This window comes from Sminthopsis crassicaudata, chromosome 2 (assembly GCF_048593235.1).
Source record: "Sminthopsis crassicaudata isolate SCR6 chromosome 2, ASM4859323v1, whole genome shotgun sequence".
NCBI classification, from domain to species: Eukaryota; Metazoa; Chordata; class Mammalia; order Dasyuromorphia; family Dasyuridae; genus Sminthopsis; species Sminthopsis crassicaudata.
This window is the reverse complement of record NC_133618.1, coordinates 149,501,660-149,518,947: the sequence shown is the minus strand read 5'-3', so window position 1 is coordinate 149,518,947 and position 17,288 is coordinate 149,501,660. Positions and strand designations below refer to the sequence as shown.

The 17,288-nt window shown below is 37.3% G+C and overlaps 1 protein-coding gene across 4 annotated transcripts in view; it reads right to left on the bottom strand.

The window, feature by feature from the left end:
- The window catches only part of ACOXL (acyl-CoA oxidase like), a 508,474-nt gene that overhangs the window by 439,213 nt on the left and 51,973 nt on the right, over nucleotides 1–17,288 (bottom strand). For all 4 annotated transcript variants that reach the window (XR_012486063.1, XM_074287671.1, XM_074287673.1 and 1 more), the window contains exons 3-5: nucleotides 10,107–10,190; nucleotides 1,234–1,320; nucleotides 518–616 (exon numbers count right to left, since the gene is read on the bottom strand). Coding sequence is in view for 3 of the 4 variants with exons in the window: in XM_074287671.1 (XP_074143772.1) it covers nucleotides 518–616; nucleotides 1,234–1,320; nucleotides 10,107–10,190 (270 nt within the window). In the remaining variant the exon portion in view is untranslated. The remainder of the gene's footprint in view (nucleotides 1–517; nucleotides 617–1,233; nucleotides 1,321–10,106; nucleotides 10,191–17,288) is intronic.

Genomic DNA, 17,288 nt, shown 5'->3' with positions numbered 1-17,288 from the left:
TTGACCAATCCCTGATGTCGACCTCCAATGGTCCTCACAGCTCTGTGTGATTTGTGCTTCTATGTTTACCTTTGCAGAATAAAACCGGGGAGATTTCTTCTTGACAGCTGAGTTAATTGCTTAGTAACTCAAGGGAGGAGAACTTGGCCAAATACATTATACCACTCATAGATTCTTTTCTTCCTGAATAGAAACCCCCTCCTGCTTCAGAAGACAGTGAAATGCCTCAGGGAAGGCACCAGTCATTACACATACCAATCACACATCCCAATCTGCATATGCTAGTGACAGGTGAACCTGGAGTTAATCTAAAGCCAGGGACAGCACACACACTCACTCTCTTTCTCTGTGTCTCTGTGTCTCTGTCTCTCTCTGTCTCTCTCTCTCTCTCTCTCTCTCTCTCTCTCTCTCTCTCTCTCTCTCTCTCTCTCTCTCTCTCTCTCTCTGTCTCTCTCTGTCTCTCTCTCAGACTGATAGGATTTTATATCATTAGCAAACAAAGCCACCGAGTTATTACCTGAGCAGTGAGATCAAAAGTCGCTTCTGTCTGTATGCCCCTCACATTGCTGCCATGACCCCGTTCTGTCATAGCAAACATCCCAGTGAATTTCTGCTCCTGTGTAAGATCAAAAACAAAATGTATTTACATTGCAGAATAATAAATTTAGATATAGAAGAGATCCCAATTGCCATGGCTTTTATTTTTACAGACAAGAAAACTAAGACCCAGGGACTTCTTAAATGATTCGCCACAGATCACAGAGATGGAGCTTGAACTCGGCTTCTCTGGCCTCAGGGACCTGATCTATCCATTGCAGCACTGGCCATTGAGAATTTTATTATAACTTAGTATTTACTAAGTAAGTTAGTTCTTACAAACTTTAGTATAGGTTTGCTGTATCCAAAAATCCAGTAAAGTTAATTAAATTGGGGAATACTAGTTTTCTTTATTTTTTTAAAGTTAACCAAGGGAGAGCTAACATGGTATTAGAGAGCTAGCATTACTTAAGTCAGAAAAAGAAGACTCTCTCAGGCCCTGAGTTCTGATTCTGATGTACTGTATAAAGCTGGACAAGTCTCATATTCTTTCTATGTAGCTTATCTTCAGACCCAAGAAAAAGGCTGCCTCCCAGGGACTCTGAAGCTGACCATGCTTACAGAGTTTCCTGCAAATTCCTCAGAGCTAGCCACTCATAATGCAATTAAATGAAAAACTGAGGCGCCATACTATACCTGGAGTGGCTGGAACCACTTAGCAACATGTCCTGGGCTCCCAAGATTCCTGACAGCCCCACCAAATAACCAGTAAATTATGCCACACTGGAAAAAAAAAGTCAAGAAAACATTGTTAGTAATATTTAATATTCCTAAATTATCAATTCAATTTCCTTCAGCAAGTATCTAGTGAGCAATAGCAATATCTAGGTCCTGCGGGGGATGAAAAAGAAGTATAAGATGAGATCTTTGACTTCAAACAGAGACACACATAGGGTAGAGAGATTAGAGCTTTTCCCAGGATACCAAAATTCAGAGAAAAAAAAGTTATCATATTTTATAGGTAGTTGATTTATTTGTAGATTTTGAAATTAATGTAATATTATGAACAAAAGAGCTATTTAGATTTTCCTGGCAGATCTTCTAGTTAAAAATATATCATGCGTTTGTTATTGTTGTTTAGTCCCTTCAGTCGTGTCCAACTCTTTGTGACCCATTTGGGGTTTTCTTGTCAAAAAATGCCATTCTCTTCTCCAGCTCATTTGACAGATGAGAAAACTGAGGCAAATAGAGTTGTGACTTGCCCAGGATCATGAAACTTATAAGTGTCTGAGGCTGGATTTGAACTCAGGAAGTTGAGTCTTCCTAACTCTACATGCAGTTCTCTGTGCATCATAGTGCTGCCTAGCTGCCACTATACCATGTCTTTACTATTTTCTTTTCTGAAATATGAGAATTTTATTAGGATGACGTCAATGTCTAATTAGATGTCAAGGAAGACATGCAATGCCCCAATCACTAGATTATAACTACATTATAATCACTTTTGGTTATCACAACTAATGTTACAAACTCCAACGTGAAAAGAAAGATTTGGTTCAAATGATCATTTGTTTGTTTTTCTTAAATCATGAACTTTTCAAGTTTATTTTTCTAAAGACTGATTTACAATATCTATCTCTTGATGAACTAAAACAGGTTTAATGTACACTCTGTCTTTTCAAGTCTATACTCTTTCTTTTAAATAATTTTTTCTTTGCTCTTAGAGAAGAAAAGAAGGGGCAGCAGTATAGTACAAAGAGAAGTGATCAGAAGATATAGGTTTAAATCTCAACTCAGAGTTACTAGCTTAGTGATCTTGACAGAATCTAAGGAAGGAAACTTGGAGTTCTGTCATGGGGTGATAACTTTAGATGGAATCCATTTTAGAAAATGCTGATAATATTGGTAGTTCTCCAACCATGTTGAGACAATAGAACTTAACAGTTAGGAGGAATAATTAGTTCAAATAAGAAGACATAAGAAGGAAGAAGTTCTTCTTCCATGGCTGAATTCCTGGATGTGACCTCCAATGGATATCCAAAGGTTTCTGTCTTATTTCCATTCACGTTGTATTCTTGTTCTTTTCAATCCCATTTGGGGTTTTCCTGGTAAAGATACTGGATTTCCTTCTCTAACTCATTTTACAGATAAGGAAACTAAGGAAAACAAGTTAAGTAACTTGCCCAAGGTCACACAGCTAGTAAATTTCTGAGAGTAGATTTGAACTCATGAGAAGGAGTTTCTCTGACTTCAGACCTGGCACTCCATCCACTGGATCCCATTCATCTGAGGTCTAAATTGGGAGCATTTGCCTCTGATGCAGAGATTCCTACATATAGCTTTAGCTGTTGGGCAAGCTATATTTACTTTCCCAAGTCTCTTTTTTTCCATATATAAAATAAAGAGTTAGACTTGATGATATCAAAATGTCCATTAAAGCTCCAGTTCCTATAACTCTATAAAATGGGGTACTAAAACTCACATATCTGTAAATTCCATTCACTAACCGCAGCCAGGACAATACCAGTGAATCCAGTCCATCCAATAGGACAGGCTGCTCAGTGAGTCAGAGAAACATGACCTGCTGCTAGTACAAAAACTGAGCTTTGGGGAGCCGTAAAGGTAACAAACAAAAGTTTTAACTATTTGGCCACCAAAGAGTGAAGAAAAAATCAAGCATTTTTCATAAGCTTAATGGCAACAGCCTTTCCTCACAATGGAAAAAGGACCAAATCAACCAGAGGTTTTTGAATCATGTAGATATTATCTAAGAGAACGGAAGCAAGTACATAATATTCACCCCTTGCCTGTCTTTTTTAGGGTCATGAAAGATAGAAGCTACTGAGATCTTTTCTCTGAGTATTGTAAGATAATTAGATTGATTTTTAAACATGGACTAACTAGTTATGTGCATTTTTAAACTTTGACCCTCCTATTTCACACACTCATTTTTTTTTCATTATTCTCACTTCTATCCTTCACACCTACAGGCATAGGGCACCATCTTTGAATTACTTTGTTAACAGGAAGAGGTTGAGTCACACACCTTCTCACTCACCCCCCACCCTTGTTATCAGTGACATGATTACAGGAGGGGGAGTTGAGGTGCCATATATGAACAAAGATAACTAGAAAACGTGGGCCCATGTTATCCCACAGCCTCATCGGTTTTGGACTCCAAGCAAGGGAACCAAGTGGCCATTGATGCACTTGTGGCCAACTTCCATTCACAGCTGCTGCTACAATTCTACTCTACATACCCCAAGTAACAAGAATTATAATTGATATTAATATAGTGCTTTCCTACAGCATAACTCTGTGAGGCTGATAATGCTCACTTCAAGAGGAGGAAGCTGGGGCACAGAAATATTAAGCAACTGGCTGCTAAAGCAGTGGTTCTCAATTTTTTTTGTCTCAGGACACCTTCACACTCTTAAAAATTATTGAAGACCTTCCCCCCAAATAAGCTTTTGTTTTTGCAGGCTGTATCCATTGATATTTACTGTGTTCTAAATTTAAACATCTTAGCGTTAAGCTATGGGTATTCCATAGGCCTCTGCCTTGGGCCCTCTTCTCTATTCTCTTTATAACTCTTAGCATTCTCATTGGCTTCAGTGGATTCTCAAATCTACTTCTCTAACCCTAACCTCAATGCTGACTTCTAGTCTCACATTGGCAATTACCAATTAAACTTCTTGAACTTGAATATCCTGTAGACATCTTAAACTTAACATGTCCAAAACTGATGATCTTTCCTCCCAAATCCTCCTTTCTTCCTAACTAACTTACTAGTTCTGAGAGTACTACCATCTTCTCAGTCATCCAGACTCCCAACCTAGATGTCATTCTTGATTCCTCACTCTCTTTCTCATCACTTTTACCAAGGCCCTGTTATTTTCACCTTCATAATATCTCATTACTTTATGCCTAAATTAGCTGGCTGGTCTTCTGGCTTCAAGTCTCCTTCATTCTACTCCATTCTATCCTCCACTCAGGTGTCCCATGAATCTTCTTAAAATGCAGTTCTGAGCATGTCACTCCCCTACTCAATAAACTTCAATGACTCCCTTTCACCTCCAGAAAAAAAAATCCTCTTCATAAATTGTTCTCACCCCAACACCTTTTCAGTCTTCTCATATCTTACACCCCTTCCACCATCACCCTACAGTCTATGATCCAGTGACATTGACCTCTTTTGAATATTTCTCAAACAGGAAACTCCAACTCCCAATTCCAGGTACTTTTCCTGGTTGTTCCCCCATGCTTGGAATGCTTTGCCTCCTTACCCTTATCTTCTAGCTTCCCTAGTTTCTTTCAAGTCCCAATAAAATCTCAAGTTTTACAGGAAGCCTTTCCTGATACCTCTTAATTTTAGGGCTTTTTCTTTATTGATTATTTCATATTTATCCCGTACTTTGCTTGTTTGTACATGGATGTTTCCATGTTGTTTCTTGACTCTCTTTTACCTTTCTTGGTATTCCCAATGTTTAAAATAGTACCTTTCGTGTAGTAAGAGCTTAATAAATGTTAATGATGGCTTTGGTACTTATTGTTATGAAAATTTTTGACCTCATGGATCCTGGAAAGGGTTTTCCATGAGTCCACAGAACACCTTTAGAACTGCTGTCCCAAAGAACTCAAGAGATCTGCTTCTGAGGTCATGCTTCTGGGGAAAAGCAAGTAAGTGGCCAAAAAGCTTTCTATCCCAGTGCTTCTAATTTTTGCTTCCTTCCCCACCATATTCAATTTCCAAAGTGGCCACCAAGATAATGAAAGATGGAGAAAAAGTTTGCATGAGTCTTCTCCCAAAGTCTACTGAAATAAGACAGTTATCTTGTTAATGTTAATTCTCCTTAGGATGGTGTTGGTGTCAGGGTCTGATTTAGATTCTGTCTCAGAATCCTTTCTCCTTCAAGGATGTACAGAGAAGTATCTGTATTCAGTGACATAGCAAAAAATCTGTGGGATCAAAGGGATCATGCTCATACCCAGAAGTTAACCCCATTTTTAGTAATACTATACCTAAATTTCCTTGAACTTTTGAACAAGTGATGTGACCTTACCATAGTAACTGAGGCTTAGGATTTTCCAAACACTATCTTACCATATTAGTTTGATCCTGTATGTTGAGTGCCTACTGTTCCATCAATTAATGTCTCTACTTTTTTTAGCTAACACCAACATAATTGCTGATTTAAGTCTTTTCTCCATGGGTCAGAAGGTCAACTAAAATATTGGTGCTAAAGAAACTGAGATCATAAGTATGATGAAGGCTAGGTAGCTTTGGGAATAAACTATATCTCTAGCAATTCCTGACTGAACATCTCACAAATCCAGACTGTTTATGTTAAGGGAAGGAGAATGGAGTAGAAATGGGGAGACAAACTGGGCACAAGTACTCCATTGATGGTGCACCAGGAGCATCATCTTTAAGGATGAAAATCCAGCATCCTCCTCCTTATCTGATTGCATCAGTAATTGAGGACAATAAAATGGCATACTCATGCCTTAGATGCAATGGGAGATGAAGTAATGGAAAAAGTGAATGCTTACGTGGAGATGATCTCCATTTAGATGTGGTGTCTCTTTTGGAAAGCTCCCTTTCACCACTCTGTCTTCACTTGTCTACAGAAAGGGTTACAGCTGTGTCTGGATGATCCCTGCTCTGGATGATGGCCTTGGTGACAACCACAAATCCACAGACTGTGAAAATCAGTCAGTAAACAAATATTTATTGTTTACCATATGCCAGGCACTGGGATAGGATATCAAAAAAAAAGACAAAAAAGAAACCAAAGAAAAAACTCAAACTCAGTCCCTGCTTTTAAGAAGCACACATTCTAATGGAGGAAAGAACATATGAATGACTAGGTACATAGTACTTGAAGTCTTGCAAAATACTTTCCTCAAAACAATACTGCAAGATATGTGATATAAGTGATTTTGTTCCCATTTTATAAAGGAGGAAACTGAGGTCCCCATAAGTCAATCAAGAAGAGCTTTACTTTTATTAAGGGTTTTATAATTGAGTGAATGGGCACACAAGTGGTCCAGTGAATAGAATGCTAGAGTCCTGAGTTCAAATCCAGACTCAGATACTTATTAGTTGTAAGTCATTTAACATTGTTTGCCTCAGTTTTCTCATCTGTAAAAATGAACTGGAGAAGGAAATGGCAAATCACTCCAGTATTTTTGCCAAAACCTCAAATAGGGTCATGAAGAGTCGATAACTGAAACAACAAAGCAACAACAACGTTGAGTGAATAGAGGCAGTTGAGTGGCTCAGTGGAGAGAACATTGGGCTTGGAGTCAGGAAGATGACTTTTTCCTGATCTCAAATCGGGTCTCAGCCACTTAGCCGTGTGACCTCCATGTCTGCCTTAATCCACTGGAGAAGGAAATATCAAACTACTCCAATATCTTTATCAAGAAAATCCCAAGGGAGGTTTTGGCATGTTATGATCTATAGGGTCATGAGGACACAACAACAACAGCAAATTGAGTAAATACAATAAAAAGAGTTCCTTGTAGTCATTGGAGCCTGAGGATCATTATGGGCAGAAGAAAGGGGCAGACCATAGGATGGATTTAGGTCATTGGACAAAGCCATAGATGACTCATCACCTGTGCTTCCTTTTTTAGGGACTCCTGGAACCCCAGCCACATTGTACAGATCCAGTTCCCTGGGAACTCATTTATAGAGTAGTGAGACTAATAGGCTCCCTACATGAATTCTAGGATATCTCAGCTGACTTAGAGATATAAGGAAACTTTGATTTTCTGCTCATTTTTCGGAGGAAACAGAGATGATTGGCAATCTTTTCATCCCTGAGGGAAAGAGATTCTCCTGACACCTTAAAAGTTGGGGGTTATGGAGGGGAGGGGCAGTGGCACCAAGATGCCCATTAATGCCAATGCAGAACAATAATGAGAACATCTAAATGAGAGAGAGAAAACTCAAAAGTCATTAGGAAGAAGAGAAGGAAGCACGTCACACTTCTTTCAACAGTAAAGTGTTTCCAGATTGCATCAATTTTTTTGGCCCATCTAAAGCCTTCCCTGGGATCTCTCCCAAACTAGATTGGGGATTCAAAATGCTCAGCAAACTAAGCTCCTTTCCTTGGCATCTCTCTCTCTCTTCTCTCCCCATTCCACTGCAAATCAGCCCCCGTGCCAGACTTTAGCTCCTGCCAGGATTTAGCTGCTCGAGTACAACTGTGTTTATCCAAAGCTCTCAGGGACACCCAAAGCCTTTTAGATAAATAAAAGTTTTGATGGAAAAAGTAAAATGTATTCTGACCTGCCAGGATGGAGCTGACTTTGAGGGATTCTAGATCTGACACTGTTCTCCTCCAGCTGACAACCAGGCTCACGCAAGAAATCAAGCAAAGAGGGTGAATGCAATCCAGCTGTTCTAGGGCTGTGGGGAAACCTGGGATGCCCTGACAATTCCCAAGCAGGCTGCTCACTTCTATGAGCTCCCAAGGACCCCCCAAAGAACTTGTGCTCCTTTCTTTCCCCAAAATCTGAGGAAGAAAATTGTCCACTTTGGGACACCTTTTGTGCAGTAAAATACTGGGCTACCATCAACTTGTGGCTCAGTGTAGCAAAATTCCTTTGTTCCAAATCAGATCAAAAAGCCCTTATTAAATACCTACTATATATCAGTACAAAGAGACCTTTGCCCTGAAGTAGCTCATAGTCTTAAATTCCTATGACTTTTTAGCCTACCCCATCTAAGAAGCTGATGAAAGTGAAAAAATATTCCCTCATCAATGATGACATAAGATAAAAATTTGCATTTGAATCAATTCTGCACTCATTCTTAATGAGTGTACAAGTATCACTCAAGCCTTAACCTAATTTTCCACATCCTAAATTCATAGATAGAGGGTATGAGAGATGGAAATAAGGAGGAAGTAAGCAAGTAAAATAAGTTGCCATGTCAATATTGAAGATCTAAGACAAAAGTCCCCAGCTTTTAGGGGAAGAGGAATTATTTATTTTCTCAAGTCCCTGAGCTCACAAAATATGCCACATGGGATACTTGAGTAATAGTTTTTTTTTTTTGTTTTTTTTTTTTTAATGAACTCCTATCCTCATTTGGGAATGGATGGTCCAGCGTTCGGTCTGGAGTCAAGAAATCTCACCTTACTGAGTTCAAATCCAGTCTCAGATACCAGTTTTGTGACCCTGGGCAAGTCATATAACCCTGTTTGTCTCGGTTTTCTCATTTTTAAAATGAGCTGAAGAAGAAAATGGCCAATCATACCAATAATTTCATCAGGAAAACCCCAAAAGGTGTCACAAAGAATTGGAAACAACTAAAAAATAACTGAACAATTGGTCTAAATTCAATTAAATTATATTTAACAAACATTTATTAAATTTCTTACTGTGTACATAGAAGTGGAGAAGGGACAAAGTTTAGCTAAAATATAATTCCTGTCTTTATAGCACAATTCAAAGAAAGAAATAGGTACTTTTTAATATGATCTAACGTATAAATGCATAAGCAAGATGCAACATATTTTTTGAAGTGTGATGGGGAAAAGAAAGGTCATTAACAGTTCTTGGGGATGGAAAGACAGAATCAGTAAAGATTTCTTGGGGCAAACAATATAAAGAAAGCCATAGTGCTATCAACCAGCACATTTGATCTGCTTATTAGACTTTTCGTTTGAACTTTTTCTCATTCTGTCACATAGGACAGTCAGTTGTTGTTCTTTGCTCTCGAAAAAGCTCAAAATGACATGACTACGTAAGAGTCAAGTTACACTATATCTGACTATGATCAGACCAATATGAACTCAGAATACTTTATTCTCTACTTTACAGTGTTCTGTATATGACAGCTACTCAATAAATATAAGTGGCAGCTACTTGGGCGATCCAATCGATAGAGTGCTGGGTCTGGAATCTGGAAAACCTGAGTTCAAATCAGGTCTCAGGCCTTATTGGCTGGGTGACCCTGGGCAAATTATATAACCCCTATTTGTTTCAATGTCCTCATCTGCAAAATGAAAATAATAAAAGCATCTATTTCTCAAAGTTGTGAGAATCAAATGAAATAATAATTATATTTAGTACAATGTCTAGCAAATAGTAAGAACTAAATACAGGTTAATTATTACTGTTGATGTTGTTGTTTGTTGAATGAATAAATGATAGAATACAAAAGATTTGTGACATCTTCAGTAGTCCCAATGTAGGAACTCCCTTCACCAATACAACTTACAATCAGCCTAAAATAGATTTTAAGGAGTTTCCTGAGGCAAATATATGTTAAATGATTTGTCCAGAATCCTTCAGTCATGTTTTCTTGACTGTATCTAATGCTTTCTCCAATGTCACACAGCTTTCCCTCACTTAAATCCAATTCACTTGCATGTCAAGGAATCATGTCCCTAATGTCGTGGAGCTCTTCAAGAACAAAGGACAAACATCAACGGTGATTACATGAATGAGGGATGGGTGTGAGTTACATACATGCTGACCGAAAATCAGTTCCAACAAATTCATTTTTCTCTGAGTTAGTGGAATTCTATTAGGGATCCATTCTCTCTTACCTTTACCCCTGTCGCCATGTCTGCTATGGAAAGGACTTCTCCAATGACAAGACTTTTCCTGACAAAATTCTTCTTCTTCTCTGCCTGAAATAAGCCAAACAAGCCACGTTAAATCTTCATCATATTTGGACCCCCCGAAGACCAATGGACTCCCATTAGAACTATCAAGTTCCAGCATTAGCCAGGATAGGGGACCTGAGCTTCTACCACTCGAGCCTCTGATAGCTTCATCTGGTAACTCAACAACTACTCCAGCACCTTCTGATATCTCTTTTTGGATTGTGGTCTGATCCTACACACTCCTTTCTAGGATGTTCTATTTAAAGATATTTTTAGAAACATGGTAGGTGTTTGAGTCAGTATTAATCACATATTTAGAAATTCCCATCCTCCTACAATGCAGCAGATTTGAGAATTATGGGGAAACACTCCAGGCAGAAAAAAAAATCAAATGCAAATTATTTTTAGAGAGCTCTTGCTCATAGTGCTTTAATGAGTCCTGGATCACCTTCAAGAAGGATTTGAACACAGATCCTCTGGCTCCAAACTCAGTGCTTTTTCCACTGTACCATATTTTTCCCTTAAAATGTTTTACTTATATAATGTCATTTGAGCTACACAAAAACCCTCTGATTATCTCCATTCTACCAAAAGTGAAATAGAGAAAGTAGGCAACTTGCCTATAATTACCTTGTGTAGTGTTAAGTGGGATATCAAACCTATGTTTATTCTGACTTTAAATCCCATGTGCATTCTACCTCTAAACATACTTCTGGATGGCTGCCAGTCTGGGGCATCTCAAAGCTGCCAACCTCCTTTCTACATGTGGCCCCTTGCTGCCAGGAAGATTTTGCAGTGTCAGCATTTTCTTTGGTTCCTCTGCCCGGGGTTATTTGCATTCCCATTACCACCATTTTCATTGATTTTTGTGATTTTTCCCTTCCAATTAGTTTTACTTATTATTTTTAATAGGCAGCTAGGTACCACAGTATATAGAATTGGAGCCTGGAGTTGTGAAGACTTATTTCAGAGGTTTAAATCCGGCCTTGCATTTACTAGCTATGTGACCCTGAGCAAGTTATTTAACCCTATTTGCCTCAGTTTCCTTATGTGTAAAATGAGCTGGAGAAGGAAATGCCAAAGCATTGCAGGATCTTTACCAAGAAAACCCCAAGTGGGGTCACAAAGAATCAGGCTGAATTGACTAAAAATGGCTGAACAACAAATGAAATAATCCCCCCATTTTATAATCTGGGAACCCTAGAAATGGCCAAAGTTATTTGCTCCCTTTCTACATTATCTTTATGACAGAATGATTCTTTCAATTACAAGTTCATAGATATAGATACAAAACTTGAAGCAATCTCAGAGGTCATCTAGTAGCACCCTCTCTTTTTTTACATATGAGGAAACTGAGATCCAGGGAGGTGATGTGATTTGCTCAAGCTCATATAGTGGTAAATACCAGGGATAAGATATGAACCCAAATCCTTTCATTATAAAATCAGTTTTCTCTCCCCTACTAAAGAAATCCTTACAAATGTTTGCCTGTTAATACTCCATAATTGACATAATAATTCCTTTCTAGGTATGGACAGAACCATCTTACATTGTCAAATGTGGGGTGCACATGTTACAATCTCTCTGCTTTGGTGAAAGAATAATAGCTAATATTTATATAGAGCTTACCATGGGCCACACATTGTTGTGAGTACTTTACAAATATGATGCTCACAACAATCTTAGGTTGTGAGTGATATTATTATCACCATTTTGCAGAAAAGGAAACTGAGGCAAACAGAGTTAAGAAGTAACTCATCCAGATCACATAGCTAGTCTGAAACCAGGTTTGAATTCTGGAAATTAAGTCTTCCTGACTCCAAGTCCAGCACTTTATCAAGCAGTTCACCTTGGTGAAAGACTATACTAATGGTTAAAAAAGAAAAAAGCATTGAACTAAATCAAAAGAGAGATGAAATTCTAGTCCCCAAGTCACCAATAATTAGTTGTGGGACCATGTATAAGATGCTTTGCTACTTTTCTCAATTACCTTTTCTCTAAAATAGACTAAATGATTTCAAATGTTCCTCCAGCTTCATTATTTTGACTTAATTGACAGGTTTTGATCTTGCTACCCAGATTGATAAAAAAAAAAAGTCTTTATATTTTTGCATTTATATTCTTTACCAGAGTCTGCTAAGTGGATATAGCTTTGGTCTAGGAGTTAAGATGACCCAACTTCAAATGTGGTTTCAGATACTTATTTGCTGGTTGCGGTGTTATTCAATCAACTCAGTCATGCTCAACTCTTCATGATCCCAACTGGGGATTTTCTTGGTAAAGATTCTGGAATGATTTGACATTTCCTTCTCTCCAGCTCATTTTACAGAGGAAGAAATGAGATAGAGTTAAATGATTTGCCCAAGGTCACACAGCTAATGTCTGAGGCCAGATTCGAACTCAGGAAGCTGAGTTTTCCTGACTTCTCACCCAGCACTCTATCCACTAAACTACCTGGCTATCCCTAGCTATGTAGCCCTGGAAAAAAATCACAACCTCTATCAGACTCAATTTCTTCATCTGCAAAAATGAAAATAAATATATCCCCAGGGTTATTGTGAAAATAAAATGAGATAAGCACTATATCAATGCTAGCTATCATTATTAATAGTGCTTACTACATGCCAGTCATTATGCAAAGTACTTTATAATTATTATCTCCTTTGATCTTCACAACAACCCTAGGAGGTGAGTGCTATTTTTATCCTCGTTTTATAGATGAGGAAAGAGGCAAATAATGACACTCCAATAAGTGTCTCAGGCTGGAGTTGAACTCTATCAGACTCTAGTGCCCAGTACTATATCCATTATGTCAGTTCTCCCTACATCAAATCTTTTTCTTAGTTACAGGAAGCCTCAATATGTATATTTTACATTGATTTGATCTGCATCAATAATACATCCCTCCAATGCAGAAAGTTTGTTTTTCCAACATTTTCATAAATACTCAAGCATGTAAATAATCTAAGTGACAGGGGACTCTTTTTGAGATGACTGGAATTTCTTCACTTCAGACTTCAATAGTCATCAACACTAACATTTCTAGTCACTTCTTTTTCTTTAAATAATATTTTACTTTTTTCCAATTATACATAGAAATAATTTTTAACAATTTAAAAAAATTTTGAGTTCCAAATTCTCTCCCTCCATTCTTCCTTCTCCCTTTCCTAAGACAGTAAGCAATCCAATATAGGTTATCCATGTGCAATCATATAAAACATAATTCCCTCCATTCTTCCTTCTCCCTCATGAGTCCTTTGGAATTGTCTTGGATCACTGTGTTGCTAGAGCAATCCTAGTTGATCATTGTACAATGTTACTATTACTGTGTATATTTTTCTACTTCTACTCACTTCATTTTGCATTGGTTCATGTTAAGTCTTTCTAGGTTTTTCAGAAATTATCCTGTTTATAATTTCTTATAGCACAATTGTATTTCATCACAACCATATACCATAACTTATCCAGACGTTTCTCAGATGATGGGGATTCCCTCAATTTCCAATTCTTTGCCACCACAAAAAGAGCTGCTATAGAAATAAACAAACAAATAAATAAATAAAAAGATAGATAGATAGATAGATAGATAGATAGATAGATAGATAGATAGATAGATAGATATAGATAGATTCTTTTCCTTTTTCTTTGGGAAACAGGAGTAGTTGAAGTATTCCTGGGTGAAAGATGTGACATTGTATAGCCCTTTGGGGATAGTTCCAAATTGCTCTACAGCAAGGTTGGATCACAGGACAATTTCTATAAATTTGGGACAGTAAATGCCAACTCCATCTAGAGGGAGAATTGTGAAAACTGAATGTGAAGATAAGTATTTTCACCTTTGTTTTTGATAGTTGTTTGTTTTTTGTTTTTTTTTTTCCTTTCTGATGTTTTTTTTTCCCTTTAGCTCTGATTTGTCTTGCACAAAAAATATGGAGATTTTTTTAAAGAATTGCATATATTTAATCTATATCAGATTGGCTATTATCTGGGGGGCTGAAGGAGGGAGAAAAAAATGGAGCACAAAGTCTTACAAAAATGAATGCCAAAAACTATTTTATACATATTAAAAATTAAATATTATTGAATTTTTTTTACAAAAACAGAAAAGTTGGGTCAATTAACAATTCCACCAATAATGCATTAAATGCCTAGTCAATTTTAACATGAAGCTCTGCTTTAGAAGAATATTTTTTAATATTGAGTCATCCACAAAGACCAAATACCTAATGATATGATGGCTCACTATATATGTATGTGCGTGTATATGTATATATGTATACATATACACATACACACATATATATACAAACCCTTGTGTCCATGAGTGTGTGTGTATGTTTATACACATACACATATTTTTCTTTTTTTATTTTATTTTTTTCTCCATTTTTTTAAATTTTATTTACAATTTTTTTGACATTATATATGCATGAGTAATTTTTTTTATAACATTATCCCTTGTATTCATTTTTCCAAATTGTCCCCTCCCTCTCTCTACTCCCTCCCCTTGATGACAGGCAATCCCATATATTTTACATGTGTTACAATATAACCTAGATACAATATATGATACACCTATTTTTCTTTTTAATAGAGTTATATCAGTGCTCCTTAGGGCAACTAGGTGATGCAGTGGAAAGAACACTAGGCTTGGAAGTGGAAAGTTTCATCTTCCCAAGTTCAAATGTGGCTGGCCTCAGACACTTAATCCTGTTTACCTCAATTTCCTTATCTTGTATAATGAACTGGAAAAGGAAATGGCAAGCCATTTAAATATCTCTGCCAAGAAAACCCTAGATGGAGAATCAGATAAACCTGAAAAATGACTGAACAATAACAAAGTTCCCCTTATGTTTCTGTGTGAAGGATTTAATCCTAAACAAAACTAGAAGACATTGCTTGAATATCATTTTACATGTATTTTTTGATCTTTGATCCGTGATCTCTCTGATGTAGAAACTATCTCCCATGATGCAAATTTCAATCCATTCGTGCCTGCCTGTCCTGGACTGCCCTTGTTCTCATACTCCAAAAACCTGCAACAAGGATTCTAAACTTCCATGCATAAGTCACCATCTAGATCTCATCATATTACATGGACAGCAGGTGGGCAGTACCCTAGCTTATCCATGGCTCTCATGGCATGACTGCTTCATCTTTCTGATTACACATTTCTTTCTTGATATCATTTATCCTGCTTCTCCTGTGAAATTTTCTTTACTTTAAAATGTTATAGTCTATTTGGTCAACCATGTAATTCTTCCACTTTGGCTGACCCACAACTTTAATGCTTTAGAGATTGTGATATATCATGATTCACATCATGGGACAGTGCAAGTAACAAAAGCTTTTGAGTCAGAGGACCTAAATCCAAATCCCACCTCAGAGATTTACTACCAACGTGACCCTGGGCAAGACACAAAACAATTCAGCCTTGATTTCTTCATCTGTAAAATGGAATAATAATAGTACCTATTTCTCAGGGTTATTCTAAGGATCAGATGACATAATATTTGGAATACGCACTCTGTAAACCTCAAAATGCTACATAGCTATTATAAATTACCCAAGGTATATTGGTGTCAAAAAGGTGAACCATTGTTTCAAGGAGAATATTGGGGTCTTTAAAGGAACTATGCAGTTTCCCCAAGGCAACATAGTCTATTCTTCTGTTCAGTTTCGAGTCCAGATACTATCCATTTGCAGTAGCTGGTCCAAGATATCTGCACTGATGGATGAGCTCGATAGGTTCCTCATCCAATCCCATAATATAGTTTGGCTAGACAAGGGTATTCATCAGCCTTTTGGGTTTTCATGTGTGGAAAATCCCATTTAATCCAATAGCTCTCTCTTGATTTTGCCAGTTTTTTTTTCCTGTTGTTCTGACTGTTCTTCAAATAATAACTGATGGGTTAGTTTTATAAACCTGGAAAATTGAAAATAGAGCTCTATGCTGTTTTCCTTAATAGTAATAACAAAAATAATATCTAATGCTTATATAGCACTTATTATATACTAGGCACTACGCTAGGCATTTTACAATTATTTGATCCTCCAGTATAGTTTGGCAACTCTTATATTGTCTTGGAACAAGTGGGAATCTTTATTTTTTATTATAGCTTTTTATTGACAAGATATGTGCATGGGAAATTTTTCAGCATTGACAATTGCAAAACTTTTTGTTCCAACTTTTCCCCTCCTTCCCCCTCCCCCTCCCCCCAGATGGCAGGTTGACCAATACATGTTAAATATGTTAAAGTATAAATTAAATACAATATATGTATACATGTCCATGGTTATTTTGCTGTACAAAAAGAATCAGACTCATACTCATCTCCCAGAGTTCTTTCGCTGGGTGTAGCTGGTTCAGTTCATTACTGCTCTATTGGAACTGATTTGGTTCATCTCATAGTTGAAGAGGGCAACATCCGTCAGAATTGATCATCATATAGTATTGTTGTTGAAATATACAATGATCTCCTGGTTCTGCTCATTTCACTCAGCATCAGTTCATGTATGTCTCTCCAGGCCTTTCTGTAATCATCCTGCTGGTCATTTCTTACAGAACAGTAATTATTCCATAATATTCATATACCACAATTTATTCAGCCATTCTCCAGTTGATGGGCATCCACTCAGTTTCCAGTTTCTGGCCACTACAAAGAGGGCTTCCACAAACATTCTTGCATATACAGGTCCCTTTCCCTTCTTTAGTATTTCTTTGGGATATAAGCCCAGTAGAAACACTGCTGGATCAAAGGGTCTGCACAGTCTGATGACTTTTTGAGCATAGTTCAAGTGGAAATCTTTAGATTAGGTGAGTTGCTCGTGGCCACACAATTACTATGATCAGGAAATGATTAAGTTCAAGATGAAACTCTAGTACAAGCATTCCAATTTCCCTACTCTGCCACATATCTCTCCTAAAACACAGTTGCCTGATTTAAAACTCTGTGCTAAGAAGCTCTTGCTTAGAAATATGAATCTCATCCAATCTACAAAGGCATTGTGGTATAGTGGATAGAGTGTTGGAAAAGTCTGGATTCAAATTTCCTAATATAATAATAAATAACAAATATTCTTTGCTAAGAAATCCCCAAATGAGATCATGAGTGTTGAAAG